The 23066-nt window shown below is 43.9% G+C and overlaps 1 protein-coding gene across 2 annotated transcripts in view; it reads left to right on the forward strand.

The window, feature by feature from the left end:
• Positions 1-23066, forward strand: part of NDUFA4L2 (NDUFA4 mitochondrial complex associated like 2) — a 42051-nt gene that overhangs the window by 8066 nt on the left and 10919 nt on the right. The window contains exons 1-2 of one of the 2 annotated variants that reach the window (XM_042452866.1): positions 3671-3761; positions 10420-10508. In XM_042452866.1, the coding sequence (XP_042308800.1) occupies positions 3696-3761; positions 10420-10508 (155 nt within the window). In that variant the 5' untranslated portion in view covers positions 3671-3695. Of the gene's footprint in view, positions 1-3670; positions 3762-10419; positions 10509-23066 lie in introns of those variants that run through there. The other variant, XM_042452864.1, reaches the window with a different exon arrangement.

Here is a 23066-nt window from a genome sequence, read left to right on the forward strand (position 1 = left end):
GTAAGTTATCTGTTGCGGAGTTCTGATTTGCTTTATGCAGGATGTGGATTTGGTTTAATTTGTTTCTTCATATACCTCGGGGTACACACATGGTATTCTGTAGCTACACTTCAATCTAGGCAGGCATGCTTAACAAGGCTTCATCCTTTACTACCAAAACAATCATAACACCACCACAGTACCCCTCCATCCCCATGGCATTTAAAGCAAAGAATTGCTATTATCCACCAGTTTACAGCAACCATGGTGAAGTCACATTCTTCTGCCATAGAGAGCTAAGAGGTTATCTTCTATAGGTGTGTGTGATCCAAATGTCCACCCTCTGGCATTTCACTGTTGCAAATAATATACTTCTAACACATCTGGAGGGAGGTTTAAACTTCAAACACCCCTATTCGTCTCACATCAAGAATTACTGCCAGAGTGCACTTCCAGCTCTTGCTATTACACTCTTTTCAGCCTACCCTATGCCTGATTGTGCTCTCCTATATGCTATTTTCTGCCCAATGCTGCATTTGTTTATTTTGCAATAGCCTACACTGCATCAGCTTCTGAAACAATGAAACAAGTAGAAAACTATTCATAATCACTTTCTTTTTTTTAACAAAAAAATGGAAACCTTGGCAAGTAAATAAAGTGTTTAATCTTGCTGTGTTTCTGGCTGATCAAAAATGATATCCCCATACCCTTTGCCATTCAGGGATAGTATTCAGGTCATTTTTCAGAAATGGGTTTTAAAGGGTTAGGGAGAGGGCAACTTTCCACTGACAGCATCTGCAGCAGCGGTAGTGCTCCCTACTTTTCTTAAATGGGTAAGAAGGATGTAACCCCTCCAAATGTTGTTCAATGGTAGTTCCTATCATGCCCTATCATTGGCTATGTGGTTCCAGAGCATGACACTCAAAGTGGTGGTCCCTGGACCAGAGCCAGTCTGCAAGTCATTGGATGCCAGTCCATGGAAGAGTTTCCAGGAAAGAAAGAAACAATTGTAGCCAATAGGCATAAATATGGTATCAATCCCTGGCACACTTGGGAGGGGGGAGGAGAAATTGCTCATTTTCCACATCAGACACCACATGGAAAGCACTGAGTAAGAGGGCTGATGGGTGTTGCACACTTTACTCAGCCTGATTTTAAAACTAAGTAGCACCGCTGCAGGATGCCACTCTTAAACTTTGAGAGCTGTTTAACAGTGGAATAGACTGCTTTGCAGAATGGTGGATTCTCCTTCTTTGTAGGTCTTTAGAAAGAGGTTGAACTGACATCTTTTGGGAGTGCTATAACTGTATATTCCTGCATAGCAGGGGGTTGGGATGGATGGCCTTTGTGAACCCCTTCCAATTCTAAGATTCTATAATCTGTTATCTTTCTCAGACTTATTTATAGTTGCAACAATGCAAGGCTGACTAATTGAACAGTGGCAGTTGTGGACAGGAACAGAAAAGAATTGGCAGTGAGCTCCACTTCATACGTACTTTCATCCCCAACATGTTTATATTTTTAACAAAAATCCCAATTTCTACTCCAAAATTGGGGAGAGAGAAAGGGAGACAGATGTCAGAAACAAAGGGCTCTCCCTGGAAAAGAGTAGTGATTGGGAAGGTGCACAAATGGTTAAGTGTGAGGGCCAGCCAGATATTTACAAAAGAAATTAGGGGGGAAAGATGTGCAATTGGTGGAGCTCAGGCTGCAGAAGAGATTCCTGACATGCCATCCATTATCCACAATCAGCTGTTGTTTGCACCATCCATGTAGATCAGCATTTTCACCTTGCAACAGCTTCTCCTGCTGCTGCGAGGTTGCACTTCCCAGGGTGCCCAACTGCCTCATCCTGTGATTAATGCTACCTCTACATGTAAGGCCAGCTGAGTCTGAAATGGCTCACAACGCCCACAGCTCTGCTGGGAAACCAATAGGAGAGCAGAAATAGGCTGTGCTAACAAGGCAAAGCCAAGAAATAGTAGCAATGTTGATGGTAGTAACAGAAGCAGATGTAGAAGCAACAACACAGCAAGGCATGGCATGGCATGGCATGGCATGGCATGGCATGGCCTAGTAGTTGTGAAGTTTGGGAACTTTCTCCTTTTCAGAGAAGCAGCAGAAACAAAATGCTATCCAAAAGCTGGCATCCATCACTCTACAAGCCTTTATTCTCTAGCCTACTGAGAGCCTCCTCTAACCTGGCACCATCCTGATGCACCCTTGACCATGGGTGATGTGGGTCATAGTCAGATACACCTGGCAGGGTCCCAGCTTGGGGAAGGCTGACCTAGGGCAGGTCTACACTGGCTAGACTGCTCCAGGCTGCTCTGGGAGTATTCTGGCCACAAAGCTGCCTCAAATTCCTTCTCTTACCTCCTCATTCTGGAGTGATGTGGGGTGAATGTTTACACAGCATCCCACTGTACCACCCAGCCATACCACCTTTGGCATGGATCATCCCCTTGGAAGTAGAAAATGAGGCACTCAGCATCAATTATATGGCTGGGCACCTCATTGCAATCTCAGAGGGAGTGACTCGCATCAGTGCCAAGTGGCACAGTGGGATGCTGTGTAAACAGCCACTCAGCATTGCTCCAGGGTACTCCAATTCTGAATTCAATTTAAGGCAGGGATAATTTGTTTTATTTTGTTTTATTTATATACCGCTATTCCAAAGATCATAGCGGTGAACAGCAAGTAAGCTAATTAGCAAGTAAGCTAATTTGCCCCCAACAGTCTGGGTACTCATTTTAGCGACCTCGGAAGGATGCAAGCCTGAGTCGAGCTTGGGCCCTTTTGCTGGTCTTGAACTCGCAACCTTGTGGTTTTGAGTGAATAGCTGCAGTACAGTCGGCCCTTCTTATACACGGATTTAAGCATACACAGTTTGAAAATGTACCAAAAAAGTATAAATTTACCTTGATTTTCCATTTTTTATAAGGGACACCATTTTGCTGTGTCATTATATGTAATGAGACTTGAGCATACACAGATTGTGTTATACACAGGAGATCTTGGAACCAAACCCCAGCGTATAACAAGGGTCCACTGTACAGGCATTTAACCACTGCGCCACCAGGGCTCCATATGGCCCAGGTTCAGTGCAGAACTGGTCTTCCCGTATGAAAACAGTCAGAACTTGTTTTGAGGCTTTGGCCCTGCATCATCTGGATAGGGTGACATAAAGGCAGGGGGAAACTAGTGTAAATGGCGTATGTATATATTTCCCCAGTAGAACAAGAGCATAGTAAAATTGATCTTATTCTAAGTCTAACTGTTGGTCCATCTAGCTGAGAAGGCCTCTTTCTAACCCTATCTGGAGGTGCCATGGACCGAGAGCTTTTATATGCAAAGTATGTGATCTGCCACTGACTTACACCCTTTTACAAGAGTTAAGCCAGACTACTTCCTCCACTCTGCCCATTTGTACCTGTCGCCTCTTGCTTATCTTGCCCTTTTATTTGGGCTGGTTTGCATTTGCTTGTTATTGCTTCCTAACTTAGTCAGCCAATGGGCATGCAACAATGAGCCTGAAAGAAGCAGAACTTGAAAAAATGCTTTCTGGATTGTATCTCGCAGAATCTCCCAGCCAGCAAGGAGTTGCAGTCAAAAAAGCAACTTTTCTAATCTCTGGATAGAGGAACTGTAACTTTTCCAGAATATAAGAAAGCTGCTTGGGAGACATGCCAGTACTGTGTTCTTCTGTACTCTGTATGGTTTCTACAGAGAGATCGAGCCATCCAGCTTGCTGCCATTCATCCGTTGTGACCTTCTTCCAGGTAGCAGCCAAATTTGTATGTTTATCCCCAGTGACTTGCCCATCCTCAGATGTTTCCCCAGTATTAATAACCCAGCAGCAGATGGTGAAATGCGTCTGCAATCCCTGCCTCTCCAAAGAGGAGCCAGCAGTCCCTAGGACTGTGGCGTCAATCTTGATTACCCGGTGTATTTCAGATAGCAGCCACTGCCAGGTCTTCCTGGCACACAGCTGGCACACAGCACTAAAAGGAGAATCATTATTTCCCAAGAACTCTAACCTTCAGCATCACAATAGGCCTCTACTGCCTTAAATGTGGGATTCACTAAAGGAAGTGAAACTCTGAGGGAGAGGAAAGTTTGCACCTGGTACTGAGCCCACTAACATGTTAGAAGATGACAACAAGGGGATGAGATGGTGTTAGGCACAAACTCACTGAAACATTCAATGGGAGATGGGCTGTTCTGGATTTCCTAGTTCTGTCTTCCACTGGTGGGAGTGGGGACTTAAAGCATGGGTGGGAACAACTAATAAGAATCCTGACTCCCTAGCTTGTTTTTCCGTCTCATTTATGCCATCCTCTCCTTCCTCATCTGCCATGGGCCCCTGCCTCTCTTCTACATCAGTGTCAAACAGGGTGATGCAGGATGGACAGCATTTGTTGCTCAAGAAGCCCCAGGCAGCCTGGCCAATGGCAAAAGATTATGGAAGTTGTCACCCAGAACTTCTTGGGAGAAAATAAACATCCCCCCATTCCTGCTCTTGTCCTTAGGACAGGGTTAGAATCATGCAGCCCTTCAGATCTTGGTAGACTGGAAGTCCCAGCAGCCCTAGACAGAATAACGAATGCTGGGTTGCAGTCCAACAACATTTGGAGAGCCATACGATCCCCACCCCTGCCTTACGGAGATAACAGTTTTCTATCTCCTGTATAATATATCCTTATTCTTAACAGACCTTGTGCAGCTTTGCACAAGCTTATCTGATACCTTGTGTCTTTCTCTTCATCTTAGTGCCCTGCTAGTTCCATGCTTTCTGTTCTATCATGTTGATCCTCACTTGTGAAATTGCTTCACCAGCTTCTCTCAAAGTGTATGTTATTGTTGGCCTTTACGTTGATTAACCACCATTCCTCCAAGGAATTTGAGGCAACATACATGGCATCCCTGTCCATATTTATCCTCACAAGAACTAAATGATTGGGCCAGGGTCACCAAGTGAGTGTCATGTCAAAGTAGGATTGTCGGGTGCTCCTTATTATCAGGGAGAACCTTGTCTGAGGACCTGAAAGCTTCTCCCTTACTGAATTGCCTGGCGTCCCTTATTGTAAAGGATGAACCCTATTTGAGTGTTGGAAAGCTTTTTTTCTATATAGAATGAACAAGATGCCATAATAATAATAATAATAACAACAACAACAACAACAACAACAACCCATATTTTTGAGTGTGAGCCTTTCATAAATACAGAAAGGAGTGCATTATATAATTTATGAAACTGGAGTATATGTAAAGAAACACGTGGCTAAGTTAACTGAAACCAACACTTTCCTTAGGTGTTTAGGTACAGCACAAACAACTTGTTGCTAACTTCTTCCTGTTAATTCAGCATATCATGAATTTTGACTATCCTTTATTGCTATTTGAAAACTGGGCAACTTTATGTCAGAGTGGAAATCTGCACTTGGGTCTCTCCAGTCCTAGTTTTGCTTTATATGGCGTCCATAAATCTTTTTTTTCCCCAAATGATCCTTGCTGCAGATTTAAAAACTCAGGGAATACTAGTTCTGTGAAGGTAACTGGAATGTTAAGGTACTTCAGCAGCACCCTTATTATAAAGATTATAAAATTCCCAACATTCTTGCTGAGGGACATCTTTAGGCTATTTACCCTTTTCAGAAAGAGTATCTTCTTCACTGTTATCTTTTCTTGCCTTGGTCTCCTTTTCCTTGCCATTTTCAAAATTATTTATTTGTCAAGTTCACTTCAGCCATCAGATTTTATGTGCATGTGTTTAAATTATGTCTATCCAAACTGTGTAAAGTATCATTGGACCAGGCCTGTCCATGTACAAACCTGTGTCTCACATGTAGGCCTGTACATCTGAGGGATCAAGAATCAGTTGTGTGAACTGTAACATCAAGCTTCCAGGCTCTGATGTGCGTACACCTTAATAAAGAAGATGTTTAAACCTGTGGAGCAGATGAGATTAGTGTGAGTCTCAAAAATAAAGAGAAGCCAGCTTTTACACCTGGGACTTGTGATCCTCCTGGTGTTAGAGGCTGGTATCTTCCAGTTCAGGAGGGCAGTAGATCAAGCTTCATGTCTTATCCTCAATTCTAAAGGAGCTATCCAATGTCCTAAAATAAATTCAGCATGTTGGAGAGCCCCTTTAAAACTAAGGCTGCATCTGCACTGCAGAAATTACCCAATTTGACACCACTTTAACGTCCATGGCTCAGTGTTATGGAATTCTGGTATTTGTAGTTTGTGAGAAATTTAACTTTCTCTGTCACAGCACTCTGGTGCCACAAAGAACTACAATTCCTGAAATTCCATAGTATTGATCAATGACAGATAAAGTGGTTTGAAACTAGATTATTTCTGCAGTCCAGATGCACCCTAAGATGGAAACTCAGAGTGGATTCCACATTCGATTGACATAGGAGCTTCCAGAGGCCAATGCCACCAGCCCTGTCCAGTATATCTGATGGTGTTCCAGACTAACAACTTGAGACTGGAGGGCTGCAAGTCATTCACTCTTTTATTTGGCATTTTTCAGTCAGCCCAGAGAACTAACTGCCTCCCCTCTCAGCCATGAGGGTGAGACCAATATTTCATTTTATTTTCCCAATGTCATTGCCAGGACATACACATTGGCAAAAGAAACAATGATTTATTTGTGAACCATGCCCCATTGCCTGCTTCATGTTATTGGTTCTAATAATTGTCTGTATCTGTTCATTCATCCCCATATTTTTATAGATTTCTTATAAAGAAATGAGAATGACTTTCATAAAACCAAAGAATTTGGTGCTACATTCAAATTCTACACATATGTCTGCAACAAGAAACATCAAGTGGGTTGCAGATTTAGGCAGTGAATCTATGTTCAAAGTGCTGCTAGTATTTACCAATGATACCACAAGCTTGTCACAATGGCATCACAAAATATTATGCATACCCTTCTAAAGAAATCAGTGGAGTGGTACACACTCTTCAAAATACAGGACCATAAAGAGTGAGAGTGTTTACAACTCCACTGACTTCTTTTGAAGGGTATGTATAATTTTAATATGAATAGCAGGGTATTTCTGTTTTATAGTTTATTGAGTTTTGTCCTGTCTTCTTAATACTTATATGTGTATTTGTATTTGTTTCTAGCCCCTGAAGATGGCCTTTTCTCATTGTGGCTGAAACATGTTAGACTTTTTTTAAAAAAAAGACTAAATAAACAGTTGACCACCTTAGAGCACGTGGTGCTTGCCTCCTCACTGTTTTCTACTTTACAATGTGCTTTTCAGTACTCTCTTCACATCTCATGACATGGTCAAAGTATGACAGCTTCAGTTTAGTCATCTTGGTTTCCAGGGAGAGTTCTGACTTGATCTGTTCAAGAACCCAGTTGTTTGACTTTTTGGCCATCCACTGTATCTTCAGCACTCTTCCCCTGCACCACATCTTAGTTGATTTTCTTTCTGTCTGCTTTCTGTCCAACTGTCACATCTGTACATAGTGGTGGGGAATCCTAACTTTAGTGTTCAGTGTTTGAGAACTTCTAAATGAGCTTCTCTGCTCTAAAAAGTTTTTATTCTGTTCTCCTCCTTTACCTCCAGTGCCACACTGCTGATGGCCTGCAGAAATCCCATTTCCTGACTTGCGTATTTTGTTTTTGGTGACTGGCCTCTTTGCCCTGTGGAGTTCCATAGGGCAAAATCAACAGCCCATAAGAGTCTTTCTTAATCAGTGAACCCATGTTTTTGTGGGTGTGTTCCACATGCCCCACTTCTGCTCTTTGTTTCCAGACAGGAAAATGGTTTTGCTTTGCTTTTAATGCAACGGTTAGGATTATAAGCACCTGGCTATTTAGTTTCCTAGAGGCCAGGGGGAATGGACAGGGAGGTTCATTATGCTACAAACACCTATCCGGGCACAAGGGGGCATTGCAATTTGGGAAAGGTCAAGCGGCTGCTGTATCTGTTTGGATTGAGGCTTTGCACCTTCAGCCTCCTGGGGATTCATAGAGCGGGCTGGGAAGAAAATTAGCTTGGAATTGGATACAAAAGCCATTGGCACTTAGGGCAGCCGTGTTAAATAGGACTGGTGGTAGCTCAGGCTCAAGAGCCAAGCAAACATAAGTATTCTATTTGAATGTGTGCACCTGCATATCCGTATGTGTGCATAAATGTGTGAGGTTGAGTGGGGAGGTGGTTGTGTGTTCCATGGAGCTGGGAAAAAGAAGGGCTGCTGTCAGAAAATATCCATCAATTCAAAAACCATTGGACAGACTCAGTAGTCAGCAATGTCCATCAAGTTTGTTATTTGATGGCTGGAGAACAGGCCATAGTTCCAGGCAGTGATATCTGTTAGCAGCTACTTGGATGGAGCAGCAAAGTGGTAGAAGTTGTGTGCCATGTGAGTTTCCCTTTTATGTGTGTATTTTTATGTGCCTTCAAGTTGTTTGTTGACTCATGCTGATCCCATGCATTTCACAAGGTTTTAAGGAGTACTGAGTTCCTTCTTCTGAAATATAGCCCACAGCACCTGGTATTCATTAGGTGGTCTCCCATCGAAGGATTAACCAGGGCTGACTGCTTAGCTTCCAAGAGCAAACAGGATCTGTTTAAGCCTTTCTATATCCCCTGAGTTACCTTCAGATGTGGAGGAAGTTTATCTCTAACTCTCACTTTTAAAGAACTTTTGTATGTGTGTGTGGAGGAGCAGGGAATGTCTGTAAGACATTTTTACCAGACAGGGAACTGTGGTAAACACTCCAGAGTTCAACATTCTGAAAAATCCCCCAGTAAACTGAAATATCCTCATCCTCAAATCTATTGGGAATACTTATTAAGTTTGACCACAGCATCCAAAAGTAACTTGGGCCCCATACAGACAGGTCAAAATAAAGCTGCTTCGGGTCACTTTGGAGGTATGCTATTTAAATGATGCATGTGTACTAAGAGTCTGGAAGCTGCGCCAAAGCTGCACTACAGTCCTTGTTTATCAGTAGATTCAACAGAGATCAAAACAAAGCACTTCTTCATCCAACACATTAGGAAATATAAAGAAAATTATGCATCTTAGTCTCCTGACCACTGGTAATCTTTGTCAGTGAGGTCCTACATATCAGCATCTTGATTTCACTGTGTGTTGCAAACATACTTTCAATCCAATCTTTGCAACAAGAAGGACATGAAAAATGAAAGCTGAAATAGTCAGAATGATGATTCATGATTCCTATAGCCATTTCTGCAAGCAATTGCAGAATACACAAAACCTTGAGTAAGATAGAAGGGGTAAGATTCCTCATCTCCAAGATCATATCCTCATTTATTTTATATACATTCTAGCTCTGAACGCACTACCCCAAATAGAGGTTTTAGCATTATTTGTCAATGTTTATTGTGCAATTTCATGTTTTTCCCCTTGAAAAGAAGCAACTCAGTGTATTTATTATTCATTTTTCTCCCCCCTTCAGAGTTAGAACAATGTTAAATACAATAAGGTGACAATAGCAAGTAGTTATGACTAGATATTCATGTCAAGGGACTGCCTTTACCTATAGTAACAAGGAATCACATTCTGATGGTGGTGGTATAGAGGGATGCAGAGAATGCCTTCTCTTAGTGAACCTTAGTGGATGTGCTGGTTTTTATGGGAAGAATTTCTCCATTCCAGCAATAAGCATTCTTTTAATCCATAGTCACATTCCACTCAAGCTGGTTTAACTACAAGCTGACTGAGTCAGGTGGAGGAAAGCAACCAAGGAAGAAGAAAAGTGTCAGAAGTGTGAGTATAGGATTACAGAGGTGGAAAACATAAGAGTGAACAAAGAGGGGTCAAGAGTGGGCAAGTGGATGAAGAAAAATCCTTTTGGGTTGGAAGGAGAGGCATGCAGGGAAGGTAGTTAAGTGCCATGTGGTAAATAATGGCTTTAATTTAGCAAAGAAAGGTGCGCATAACCTCATCTCCCAAGTCTACCATGAGCCGTACCCACTGCTCCATCATTTACACAGTGCTGTTGACAAAATGCCTTCCTGTCACCATTTCTCTAAAGGCTCAGCAGGCAAAGGGAGAAAAGTCATGTTTCCTACTGCCATCCTTAGACTTTTCCACTCACTTACCCAAATTCCAATATGAATTGTCAATGGCCCCATTGTCTCCCTCCCCCCCCCCCCCACACACACACATATACCCTACGAAGTGTGGGGAGTGGCAAATGATTTCTCTTCCCCCAAATCCAATTCCTCCCCAAGACGTGGCTATTTTTCTCCCCCTCTTTTAATTCAGTCACTCATTCTGACAGCTACACTATGTACTTGAGCTGGGCTACATGATTGCTGTGCCATATTTTCCCTGTAAATCTTCCAATGTGTCAGGTCTCCCTTTCACTCTCCAGTCCCCCTGATAAATATTCATTTTATTTAAGCATTTTTCATCTCTCTCTCCCTCTTTCTGCAGCTTATCCCCCTCATTGGCTTCATTGGACTCGGACTGGGCAGCGCTGCCCTCTACCTTTTGAGGTTGGCCATCTACAGCCCTGATGTGAGGTACATTTCTGGGAGTGGGTGGAACAGTTCTGCCTAAGACCAGAATGCCGGAGTCTGTCTTGTTTGTGACAAATCCATCCTTTGATCCAGTCCAGTATCTGAAAATGCACTGGGTTAGTCCCAGCATAAACCAGGACTTCCCAACATGGTACTTTCCAAACTATTTGCACAACAACCTCTATCATCTCTACCAGCATGGCAAGATGGGATGATGGCAATTGTTGTCTAATGCATCTAGAGAGCAAAAGGTTGTGTAAGGCTGGTTTGCACCATCTTAGGACCAGAGCTAGACTTGGAAAGGCAAAGGCAATTTGAGAAGGAAGCTCAAGAAAAGTTATTTTATTCTGTCTAGTACAGTGGTGTGGTCAGATAATTTTGAAATGTAAATCAAATGGTCTTATGCCCCACTCCCACCCCTCTTTAGATGGTAATGCATATTACTTCACTTTTTTCAAAATGTGACCTGCTGCATTTGGAAGAACTTCAGGTCATTCTGCCAAGCAAGGAGCAGGTAAGGTGTGGTTCACAGCCTTCTCATGGGGCACTACTGGGTCCTTAGCCCAAGAAGGGGGTCTCCCCACCACCACCTCCTCCACCACCACCCCATGTCCTCAGCACCAAAGCCTAGAGGAAAGTGAAAACGTTCTCTAGAACAGTAGTTCTTAAGCTATCTGATGTGGGGAACCAGCAGGGTATTTTCCACCCACAGTATCAGCACCAGCAACAGATTTGTGCCCTTTGGCCACTATTTTTTCCTTTCCTGGAAACATACCATGGGCCAGCAGCCAATAGCCCATAGACCAGCAATGTTTCTTGGGCCACCACTTTGAGTAGCACTGCTCTAGAAGGTGAAAGGTACTATTTCACTCAGTTTTTGGGGGGGAGGGTTGTTTTAGGCCTGTGGGTTTTTTGTTTTTTGTTCTTTTTGTCAAAATCAGATGGGAGTATGCGGGTTCTGCAAGATTTGAGGAGGACTGCAGCACTTAGATATCTGGAAGTTATTCACTTCTATGTGGAGCAGTGCCAACTGCAGGATTTGAATAGGGCACTTGAAAAGATGCTCACAGTTCCTACCTTCTCATTCTGTCCTAGATGCCTCCTATCTTCCAACTGTCCCAATTTGACAGGAACAGTACCAACTAATACTCTGTTGTCCACGTTTTCAACTGCTTTTAAAATGTCCAAATTCCTCTCTCCTCCTCTTTCCCCCTTTGTCCTCAACTGACTTCAGTTGGTGCAAACGTAAGATTAAAGTGCAAAAGTACTTTGCACTCAGCTAATTCAGCAGTTGGGAAAGGAGACAGTAGGATCTTGACCTTTCCAAGAGCTAAGACAAATGCAAACCGCTTCAGCATCTCCTACTTTGTGTGCTAATCCTCATTAATAATTTTTGCCATCTTGACCTCACTCTGATCTCACTCACCTGTCTTGGTTTTCACCCATGAAATGTTGAAAGGTATGCCATCCACTCACTTGTCCTCCCCCTGTGGACCATGTCTGTGCAACCATCCAGAGGGAAAGAGCAAGAGATGTGGTAGAATCTCTTCTATTTTCTTTCTCTAGGCCCTCCTTACATACTCAAGGAAGGCAAGTGAAGAGGTCCTGATAGCAAGGAGTAACAGGGTCAGGACGCCTCCAGACCTGACCAAGCAGCCCCACAAGTATGTAGGCCTTGGCAGATGTCCCTTTACGCCCAAAGAAGCTGATCGGGAAAGGTTTTTTTCCAGCTTTAATTTTAAAGAAAAAATGTTGAGAAAACAAAGTAAGAAAGAGTGAAGGGGTAAATGGCTACACATCCCGTCCTCTTAGTTGCCCATGCCTGCCTGCCAAGCATCAATCCATGGTGCCTCTGGCAAGTGCACCATGAGTCACCCCTTTGAAGGCGGCTAATGCTTTTATAATATCTGTTTGCTCCCGCTAAAGAGATCATTGATTCAATTTGACACCAGCTGCCCAGGGCACTTAGCACAGCAATTATCAGCTCTAGAGCCCCTGCGCCTCCAAGTGAGCTGTACACAGCACTGGAACAGAGATCTGGGGACATTCACCAGCCTCCTACTAACAGGCAACAGCAGGGTCAGCATCAGCAGTTTTTACTAGAGCTCTGTGGATAGCAAAAAGGCTACCTATGGGCCCTCCTGTTCCTCCTGCATCCTCAGTCATGGGAAGACCATGCTTCTAAGAATGTACAAAGCGTTTTTGCTTACTACTCCATAGTCACACCATTAATCTCAGAACATCAGACAGTAAGAAGAAAGTATGTCCAGGATGAAAATCCTTACTTTCACTTCTTCTGCCATCTCTTTTGAAATGTATGTGTCTAGCTCCCATCTAATAATCAACATGCCTAGTATGCTCAGTCCACAAGTGCAGGGAAGCATCAATAATGATAATTATTATTATTATTATTATTATTATTATTATTATTATTATTATTATTATTATTATTTATTTATTTATTTATAGCCCACCCAATCACGAAGAATCCGGGCGGGTTACAACAATAAAATACATCAATTACAATAGAGTTAAAAATCAAACCCTAGACCTACCACCACCACCCCATACCCAGTACTAAAACAGAATTAAACAATAATAGTATAAAAAACATTTAAAGCATTTTTTAAAAAAGCAGAAACATAGGCGGGGAAGAATAGACAAATGGGACAATATCTCTATATCTGGAGAGGGTAACTAAGTTGGAAAGGCTTGCCAGAAGAGATCCGTCTTGAGTGCTTTCTTAAAACCTGTCAGAGTGGGAATGTGACGGATCTCCCCCGACAGGTCGTTCCATAGTTTAGGAGTAGTAGTAGAGAAGGCCCTCTGGGAAACTGATGTTAGCCTAGATTTTTTTGGCTGTAGTAGATTTCTTCCAGAGGACCTTAGTGTGTGGGGCGGACAATAGGGAAGAAGGTGTTCCCTCAAGTACTCTGGGCCCAAGCCATGTAGGGCTTTAAAGGTAATCACCAACACCTTGTACTTCGTCCGGAAACTAATAGGCAGCCAGTGCAGGGACTTCTAGACCGATGTTATATGGTCATTCCTAGAAGTTCCCGTGATCGATCTGGCTGCCATATTTTGTACCAACTGAAGTTTCCAAATTTGGCACAAGGGTAGCCCCAAGTAGAGCGCATTACAGAAGTCCAATCGAGAGGTTACCAGTGCATGTACTACTGTTTCCAGGTCCCTCGGCTCCAGGAAGGGGCGCAGTTGGCGTATCAGACTAAGCTGATAGCAGGCGCTCTTGACTGTCGCATCCACCTGAGCTGTCAGTTGGAGCGAGGAGTCAAGGAGCACCCCCAATCTAGGGTGGGTACCCTTAACAGTGTGAGTCCTTGCAAAAGCCATCAACTAGATTGGCTGCCTAATGCTTTACCAAAACAGAGGGCAAAAAAGACACTGCTTTGCACAATTTTTGCATAGGCTAATTTATATTTATAGATACTACGTTAAAAATATCTGGTTTAATTTTAAGTAGAAATGCCTTTATATCATATATAAAAGAGATTTAAAAAAAACACCAACCCAACCTTCATCATAAAATGATAACAATATAAAATATGCCATCATTAAAAATCGAATAAAATTAGACAGCAATCAATCAATATCAGATACAATATACATCACTATTCAACTATGGAGTTTATCACATGGGGGAAAATTGGGAGTTTAAACAGGCATTTGCCTGAGACAGTCGCATGATCACAGTGAAGATTTTCACATACATCGCAATTAAAGAGAACTTATTTTGGAAAGAACTAGGAATGCTCCAGCAACAAATCATTAATAGCATTTCCCCGTGAATGATTTGTTGCTGGAGCATTCCTGGTTCTTCCCAGGATAAGTCCTCTTTATTCACGACGTCGTGTGAAAATCTTCACTGTGATCGTGCAACTGTCCCAGGAAAATGCCTGTTTAAACCCCTGATTTTCCCCATGTGATAAACTCCTATCTTGTTATACATTTCACCATAGTGAAGAAAGACTGTGCCTATATGTCTGTACCTATGAGCAGAGAACAGAGACTAGTGTTGCTTAGCAGTTTGAGTGTTGGATTACGACTCTGGAGAGCAGGTCTCAAATCCCAGCTTGGGCATGGAGACCCACTGGGCATAGAAACCCACTGGGTAATCTTGGGCATGTCACATTTTTTCAGCCAACATGGAGGACCATCATCTAACAGCCCTTCAAATTACAGGCAGCCTTCTGTATAGTCAGACACACTGTCACCCAAGTTGGGACCAGCCACCAGCTGAAGCTTTTAGAGAAGTCAGACCCAAGAGTGATGAGGGATTGGATAAGAACATCCAAGCTCCCTTTCTCTGCTGGTGCCAAACCAAGCATCTTCATATATCAGAGCCTGATTCCCACATGGAAAGTTTAGTCTCTTGCTTCCTGTCTAGGGCCAAAGTGTTAGCAGAGCAGGAAGGAGCCCATGAGTGTCTGACAAAGAGTTTCTCGTGGGAACTTTCCCTGGCCTTGATCTCCAGCACTATTTTTTTGACTTACGGTAACCTCCCCCCTTCATCCTGTTCCCAAAGCCATAACATGCTATTTGCTCAATGACACCTCCAAGTCAAAATGGAAAGAAAGAAGTTCTGACGTACATCATGGTTCAACAACAAGAACAAAAATCCACCAGAGATTATGTGATAGAGAGAAAATATTTCACCTCCTAATTTCTTCTGTCCCTTGAAAATTTATCAACCCTGCCCCACATTTGAAAGGTTTCCAGGCACTGGACCAGACTCCCTTCTCCTTACAGTTAAACTATCGAGTGTATTTCTTCTGGGGCCACATTGCTTTTACTCTAACTTGCATTTTGTAGGCACATTTGAAATACAAATCTATACTATCATATGTCAGATTTGGCTGTTCTGGCTTCCCACACAGAGGCCTTGGGGACCATGGTTCAGAAAGATGCTCAGCATTCTGTTATGGATACTCTGATCCAACTTCAGCTCCCAACACCAGTACCCAGGGGATTGTGAGAGGAAGTAAAGATAGAAAGAGTAACCATAATGTCTGCATGAGAATTAGGCAACTTTGGGGAGCAAGTTGTTGTTGTGTGTCTTCAAGTCATTTCTGACTTATGGCAACCCTAAGGTGTGAACATATCATGTGGGTTTCTTGGCAAGATTTGTTCAGAGGGGGTTTGTTTTTATCTTCTTCTGATGCTGAGAGAGTGTGACTTGCCTAAGGTAACCCCATGGGTTTCCATGACCAAGTGAGGATTTGAACCCTAGTTTCCAGTTGTAGTCCAACCACTGCACCATGCTGGAACCCTTTGGGAGGCCAGGTGGCCACATTTCCCCCCCAGGAGACCTGTAGGGGGGCCTGCATCCCTACCACACCCTCCACTGTAAGAAAACTCAATATTTTTGCCCCCAAATGCCTCCTGTCCTCTAGGGGCTGTGGCAGGGCATTTTTGCCATGGTTTTAGAGCCAGGAGAGCCTTTTCCCCCCCCAAAATAGGAAATGTCCAGAAGTCACTTCCAGTTTGTTAAAAGGCCTTTTCTGTGCCTAAAATTGTCCAGAGAGCTTACAAAACTTGGTAAAAATGGTCCCTAGACATTTGGGGCAAAAAAAAAAAATCAGCCCTTGTGGAGTCTCTGAAGACCACAAAAATGACCCTGGGAGGCCATATGGAAGCTGTGGGCTGCACTTGGGCCATCCCTGCTCTAGATCCACTAACTAGAAGGGGTTAGAAAAAGCAGCATAGCCTTGAGTGATGAATGCTGGGAGATGCAATCCAATGACTTCTGGAAGACTGCATGATACAGACAGAAAGGTGAGAGGGGGAGATCGAGATCAATGGTTCCTAAGTAGGTACCAGTGGAGTGACATGTTGTATTAGAAATACAGCATTTCTCTGCCAATACAGAAATAGTATGTAGCCTCTGACTTAGTTCCTCTGACCTTGCCCAGTTAACCACTCAGTGCGAAAATCAGGCGGCTGGCAGAGCCTGGGGCCAGCCCAGGGGCTCATTCACATTACAAAAAAAATCGGTTTTGAAACCGATTCAATCACGTGAAGTTCCTACTCACCCCGAATCTCACACAAGCGAATCCGGAGCTTGCACACCCATTCCGTGGTAAATGGCCCCTAGCGCGGGTCTTTTGAAATCGGCGCAAATACCGTTTCTTTTTAAAAACCCCGGGTCCTGGGAATGAGAACTTTGGCCTCGATCACGATCGAGGCAAATTGAGGGAGGGATTTTAGGTCAGAGGGTGGGCAAAGGGCAAGGCATTTCCTCCCCTCATCGGAGGGGAGGGGGAGGAGGAAAGAGCCCTGGGCAGAAGGGCTGCTGCTAGGCAAGGAGCAGGCAGGGCTCCTGGCGCCGGGAGGAAGGGGATGCTCTCCTCCTCCTCCTCTTCCTCCTCCTCCTGCTCTCCTGCTGGCCCCTGCTCCCTCCGGGGCCATTCAAGGCCGCCTCTCTTGCTGGGGGACTTGGCCAACCCCAGGAGGGCACATTGCATGCCCACGGAGGCAGCCACTTCCAGCCTGGAGCCTGGCACCCAGAGAGGGGCTCCCCTGAGAGCCAGCCTGGCAGCCAGGGGATGGCGGGAGGAGGAGGAGGAGGGTCGCTGGCCAGGCAGCAGCAGGCCTCCAGCAGCTGAAGCAGGGAGAGAGATTCCTCTCTCTCTCTCTGTGTGTGTGTGTGTGTCAGAGGGAAAAGGGGGGGGTCTACTTCCCGCTCCCGCAGCCTCCCCATTGCTTTTCTCCCTCATGATCCCAAGGCTGGAAGGGATCCCCAAGGGACATCCAGTCCAACCCCCATTCAAAGCAACACCCCCCCCTTTTTCAAGCAGCCTCTTTTGACCATTTATGCGCATTTTTTGACCATTTATGCGCATTTTTTGGGGGGTGACATGTCTGTGTGCTTGCTTGTGCTTTATTTCCTCTTGCTCCTGGATTATTTATTATTATTATTATTATTATTATTGTTATTGTTACTGTTATATGCGGATGCTACAGTCAGAATGCCTGCACTGCATTTCCCCTTTATTCCCAATTGATTCCATGGGTTAGAGCATTCCCGCCCCTCATCGGAGGGGAGAGAGAGGAGGAAAGAGCCCAAAGGGTGGATGCTAAGGGTGACAGGTGGCAAAAGGGGAGGCTGGGCTGCATAGGGCTGGGGGTGGGAGGGAGATGGAGAAAGTGATGGAGGAGGAGGAAGAGGAGGATTGCCAAGGCTGGGGGATGTAGGGAAATGAATGCAGCAGAAGCATTTATGCGCATTTTTTGACCATTTATGCTCATTTTTTGGGGGGGTGACATGTCTGTGTGCTTGCTATTTCCTCTTGCTCCTGGATTATTATTATTATTATTATTATTATTATTATTATTATTAATGCGCTGCATTTCCCATTTATTCCCAATTGATTCCATGAGGTCACTCTCTCTCAGCCTCAGTGGAAGGCAATGGCAAAGTGTAAGCAGGAGGAAAGGGGTCAGTTCAGCAGAGGGGGAAGCTACAATGTTGCAAAAGACCTCACTTACAATCAGTGTTACATTTTTAAACAATTTTTTGGAGCAAAGGGAAAGCTACAAATGTTGCTTTTAAAAGCATAAAAAAATGCATGACAATTCCATCCTTTGCCTGGGACAGGGGCAGATCTGACTCAAATGCCCACAGGTTTATAAAAAATTAACCCTGTGCCTGGCTCTTTAAAAAAAGGGAGGAGGGGGAGGACACTTTCCGATGCCCTGCAAAACGTCACCATGACAATCGCTTGATTGACAGTGGCCACCTCGCCGGCAGAGATAGAATGCATTCAATTTCTGTCAAAATGCATTCGATTTCAATTTGTAGTGGGCACTTGCTAACGGAGCAATTCGGGGGAGGGGCATCCGGATCATCCCAGTTCCCTCCATGTCTTTTACCCCAGTATGAATGGGGCCCAGGTAAATGATGTGTTCGCTTCAGGGTCTGCCATAATAGGTCTTCCAAGACTGGAGGAATGATAGGCAGACAGACAGACAGACAGACACTTCTTCTGCTACCACCAAAAGAAGCAAGATATATAGGATGGACATGGTTTGCTGACAGCCTATGTATGGCAATAATAATGCCAGGAGAACATGGCTGGGTATTCAGTCTCCATACATAAGCAAAACGTAGAGGGTCTCTCTGAACTTTCTCCTTTGATGCAGAACTGCCCATGCAGTGCCAGCCTCATGAAGGTGTTGTGCTATGTGGAACTTAGGATAAATCCCCATCTCCACATCACCCAGCTGTTGACTGGCTGTTTCTGGGTCCTCATTCCCACTTTGTGAAGATGAAATAAGGATGATTTGGTGCACAAAAAAGATGCATCAAGGAGATCCAGCAGCCTTTAGGACTGTGGTGAGGATGAGGGTTGATGAAACTTCTTTTCAGCATCCCTTAAAATCACCATAAAGTCTCACTGATTGCTTCATGAGGTGGTGTCTCCCATCCTTCACCTGCCCACACAAGTTCACTTCCTTAGCTGTGTTTTTCACTTGTAGTGGCAGTTAGGAAATTCTTGCGACGCCTGGATGCAGAGCATTGCTTCTGTGGCTTGGAGTAGTGCCATTTTGGGAGAGACTGAGTGACTGGAGCAAGGAGCTAAAGCATGGGGCAGCATGAAAGAAGTGGTGGCAAAAAGGAGCTTTCACTTTTGAGACCTGGCTTAAGCTTTGGGAATTTTGCTGGGACTATATTTGGCTCTGTTTGATTACAGCTGACATAAAGGTATTATGGATATTTGCTAGCAATTGATAGATGATGTGTGGTAGCATTACTACTATCTGACAGTGAACAGCTCTATGAGATTTCATGTTTGACACCTGCCAAAATCAAAGCCGTCAAGAAGCACCAACAGAGAACTAACATTCTGAGATTTAAAAAATTCATATTCAGAATTTGAATGACCTGTTTGAAATGTCACTTTCGACATTAGAGCCATGAGATTCAAAATGATGCAGAATTTCAAACATAGGTTCCTCCAGCTCTACTTATAGGGTAGGTGTGGGGGGGGGGGAGTTTACATCCTTGTATTTTTAAAAAGGCCTCTTCTGGCTGTTAAGTAACCCAGGTGGGGAACTAACAAAGTTGCTGTAAAGCAGGGGTGGGCAAAAATGTGGCCACTTGAGACCCCCCAGAATCATTTTGCTGTGTGCTGCCTTGAGTTCATAGTACTTCAACATGCACTGGGGAAGGAGGCTAGAATTTCATCTTGCTTGTAAGGAAGTGCTCATGTGGGAGTCACTTTGCTCAAAGCTGCCCCTTAGGCAGAGTGAGGAAATAAACTCAGGCAGCAGATTCAGGTAGACAGCAGTGGGAGCTTCTGCAGTTGTTTCCTCCTGAACCTCTTAGCCCAGTGGCATCACTAGGGGAGTGCGGGGAGTGAGGACCACATTGGCTGACAACCCAGAGTGGGATGTACACCCGGTGGGGATGGCGTACCTGCTGGGTGAGCAAGAAAGGGTTTCATGTCCCTCCAAGCAGCCACACTGGATCCCATATGGCCCTCCAGAGGCCACAGTACTGCCACTCAAGCAGTGGGCACTGCTTGCAGGGTGAGTGCCTTTCGCTTGGGGCCCAACACAGCTTCTCCCCAAAGCAGCTGCTCTGGATCCCAAATGCACATCAAAAGGCTGCGGAATCAGGACGTACCTTTTGTTTGAGGTCCAGCATGGCCGCTGCCCTGAACAACTATGCTGGAGCCCAAATGACCATCCTGAACTTGCAGCGCACACACACACACACACACACACACCAACAGCAGTCTTACTGGGCAGTGGTGGGCCAGCTGGTGGGCAGAGAGGGTGATAGGGCAGTTTGTTTCCCCCCCCCCCAACTGGCTGACACCCACCACTGAGATGCCACTGCCTTAATCATTCTGGTCTTTTGGAGGGCAGAGTTCTGTGTGTCACACAGTCTGGCCTATACTCCCTAAACTACGCTGCTGAACTCAGGGCTCCCAGATGTGAGGACCTGGCCCTGAGCCTTACACTGTCTAATGGTAGGGCAGCTTATTCTAGATTTCTTTATCTAGGCTGTATCCGCATGGCAGAAATAATCCAATTTGACATCATTTTAAATGCCATGGCTCAGGGCTATGAAATTCTGGGAACCAGTAAGACTGCTGTTGGTGTGTGTGTAGTTTTGTGAGATATTGAGCCTTCTCTGTCACAGAGCTCTGTGCCACAACAGACTGAAAATCCCAGAATTCCATAAGGTGGAGCCATGACAGTTAAAGTAGGGCCAAACTGGATTATTTCTACAGTGTGGGTGCAGCCCTAGACAACTTGCAGTAGGGTCCTCTTCAGCACAACAAGAACAGTGAATGGATATAGGGATGGGGCATTTGGCTTTTTCTTTGGAGGTCTTTGGAGGAATGGGAAGGAGAGTGGCTGGAAATGTTATGGTTGGTAGTGATGATGGCTCAGTATTTTCAAAGTCTAAAATTTGGACCCAAAATCTCCATCTTAAAGAGTCCTCACCCAGTTTCTTCTGTAGATGAGAACACTCTATCCACTGTAACTGCAGACAGTGATGCCCCCCATTGCTCTGCTTTATTATTGTATTATAGTTTAAATGGGATCTAGGCCCTACACTGACCTGAGAAGAGTTAAGTTAACACAGCCCCATTATAAGAGGACAAGCCTGCAGCTGACAGGCAGCTTTCCTTCACTGTCAGGCCTCAATATCATGTCAGCCGTTGTCCTGGATATTCATTTAAATGGAAAGATGCAGTTTATTTCCCCCAGGCACCTCACCACATTCTGTGGCCATTGCTTGACAGGTAAATATGCATTAAAATGCCATTCTTTACGTCTATACCTTACCTGGCTTAAAACAGCCCATTTCCACCTTTAAAATATATTAACCTTATTTACTATCCTAGCTATATACACACAGACACCCCCCCAAAAAAAAAAATCCCCTTATCCCTGCTGTGTGAATGAGAAAATAACAACTGGAAAAATATTAGTGCTCCTGTCCTGCACCTTGCCTTGCATTACATCCTTTAACTGTCCCAATTTGAGTAATTCTGGTTAATCCTCTGTCATTCCACTTTTTAAACTGTTTTTAAAATATCCCACTTGGTGTCTTCCTCACTTTCCCACTTTGACCTCAGCTTACCTCAGTGGCTGCAAAATGAGTTTGCATTCAATTAACTTTGCAAGTGCAACTCTGCTGCAGCCTCTCCTGGTTTGTCTGTTCTTCCTCCTTAATAACTTTTGCCATTTTGACCACACCCTGGTCTTGCTTTACTCACAGTCTATCGAAAACCCACTGATCGCTACACATATTTACACACCTCCAGTTTCCACCCAGTACACACTACAAAATCTATTGTTTACAGCCAAGCCTCCAATATAATTACATCTGTTCAGACCCACAAAACAGAGACTTGAAACTCATGGATTTACAGGCATTTCTCAAACTACAGTATCCACCTAATGAAGTAAAGAAAGAAAGAAAAAACAAAGCAAGATTAATTCCTAGGAACAATCTATTATGGGATATACCAATAACACAAAATGACAGAACACCCCTAGTAGTCACCTACAGACCCTAGCTAAGATCACTTAAACATATCATCAAGCTACAAGCAGTTTTAGAATATAATACAATCCTTTCGCAAGTTCTGGAAGACAGGCCTTTATTAGCCAACAGACAGCCACCATATCTTAAACAGCTACTCACTTACAACAGGATACATAACAGGGATGACAATACAAGGAAAAGACCCTGCCACAAACTCATATGCCAACTTTGTCCCCACATCTACTCTGGGAGCAATATTAGAGTGGGCAGTAATATCACCCACAACATCAGAGGTACGTTCACTTATTTCTCCTCCAACATGATACATGCCATCCTGTTCCAGCAGTGCCCCTCTATACTCTACATTGGACAAACAGGACAGTCTTTACACAAAAGGATAAATGGACACAAATTAGACATTAGAAGTAGCAATACTCCAAAACCAGTTGCAGAACATTTCAGCTTCCCCGGACATATAGTACAAGCTTTAAAGGTCAGAGTCCTTGAACAAAGGAATTACAAAAGAAGACTATAAAGAAAAACAACTGAATTGAATTATATTCACAAATTCTCATCCATTAGCACAATATAAACAAAGTCAATGGCTTCATCACACACTACATCTATTAATACAAGAGTCCTCGCTGCTGCACAGATAACAAAAGGAATTTTCTCAGAGAAGCTTTTGAACCAAGGAAATTGGCTTTTGGTAAGCAGAGGTATTGCTTTCAACACATCAACAATAACTAAGCACTGTAAATTTGAAGACATAGCTGGATTAGTCTGGAAAATCAGTATGCAAAGGGATCTTGCAGCACCTTTGAAACTAACAGAAAGAGAGAAGCTGGTAACGTGAGCTTTTATAGACTTGCACCTGTTTCCCCATGCATCTGAGGAAGTAAACTCTAGTCTACGAAAGCTCATGCTACCAGCTTCTCTCTTTCAGTTAGTCTGAAAGGTGCTGCAAGATCCTTTTGCATACTAACCACTGTAAAAATCTGAAAGACCTTTATCACCTTATGCAACCTTTTGAA

Source organism: Sceloporus undulatus, chromosome 2 (genome assembly GCF_019175285.1).
Source record: "Sceloporus undulatus isolate JIND9_A2432 ecotype Alabama chromosome 2, SceUnd_v1.1, whole genome shotgun sequence".
NCBI classification, from domain to species: domain Eukaryota; kingdom Metazoa; phylum Chordata; class Lepidosauria; order Squamata; family Phrynosomatidae; genus Sceloporus; species Sceloporus undulatus.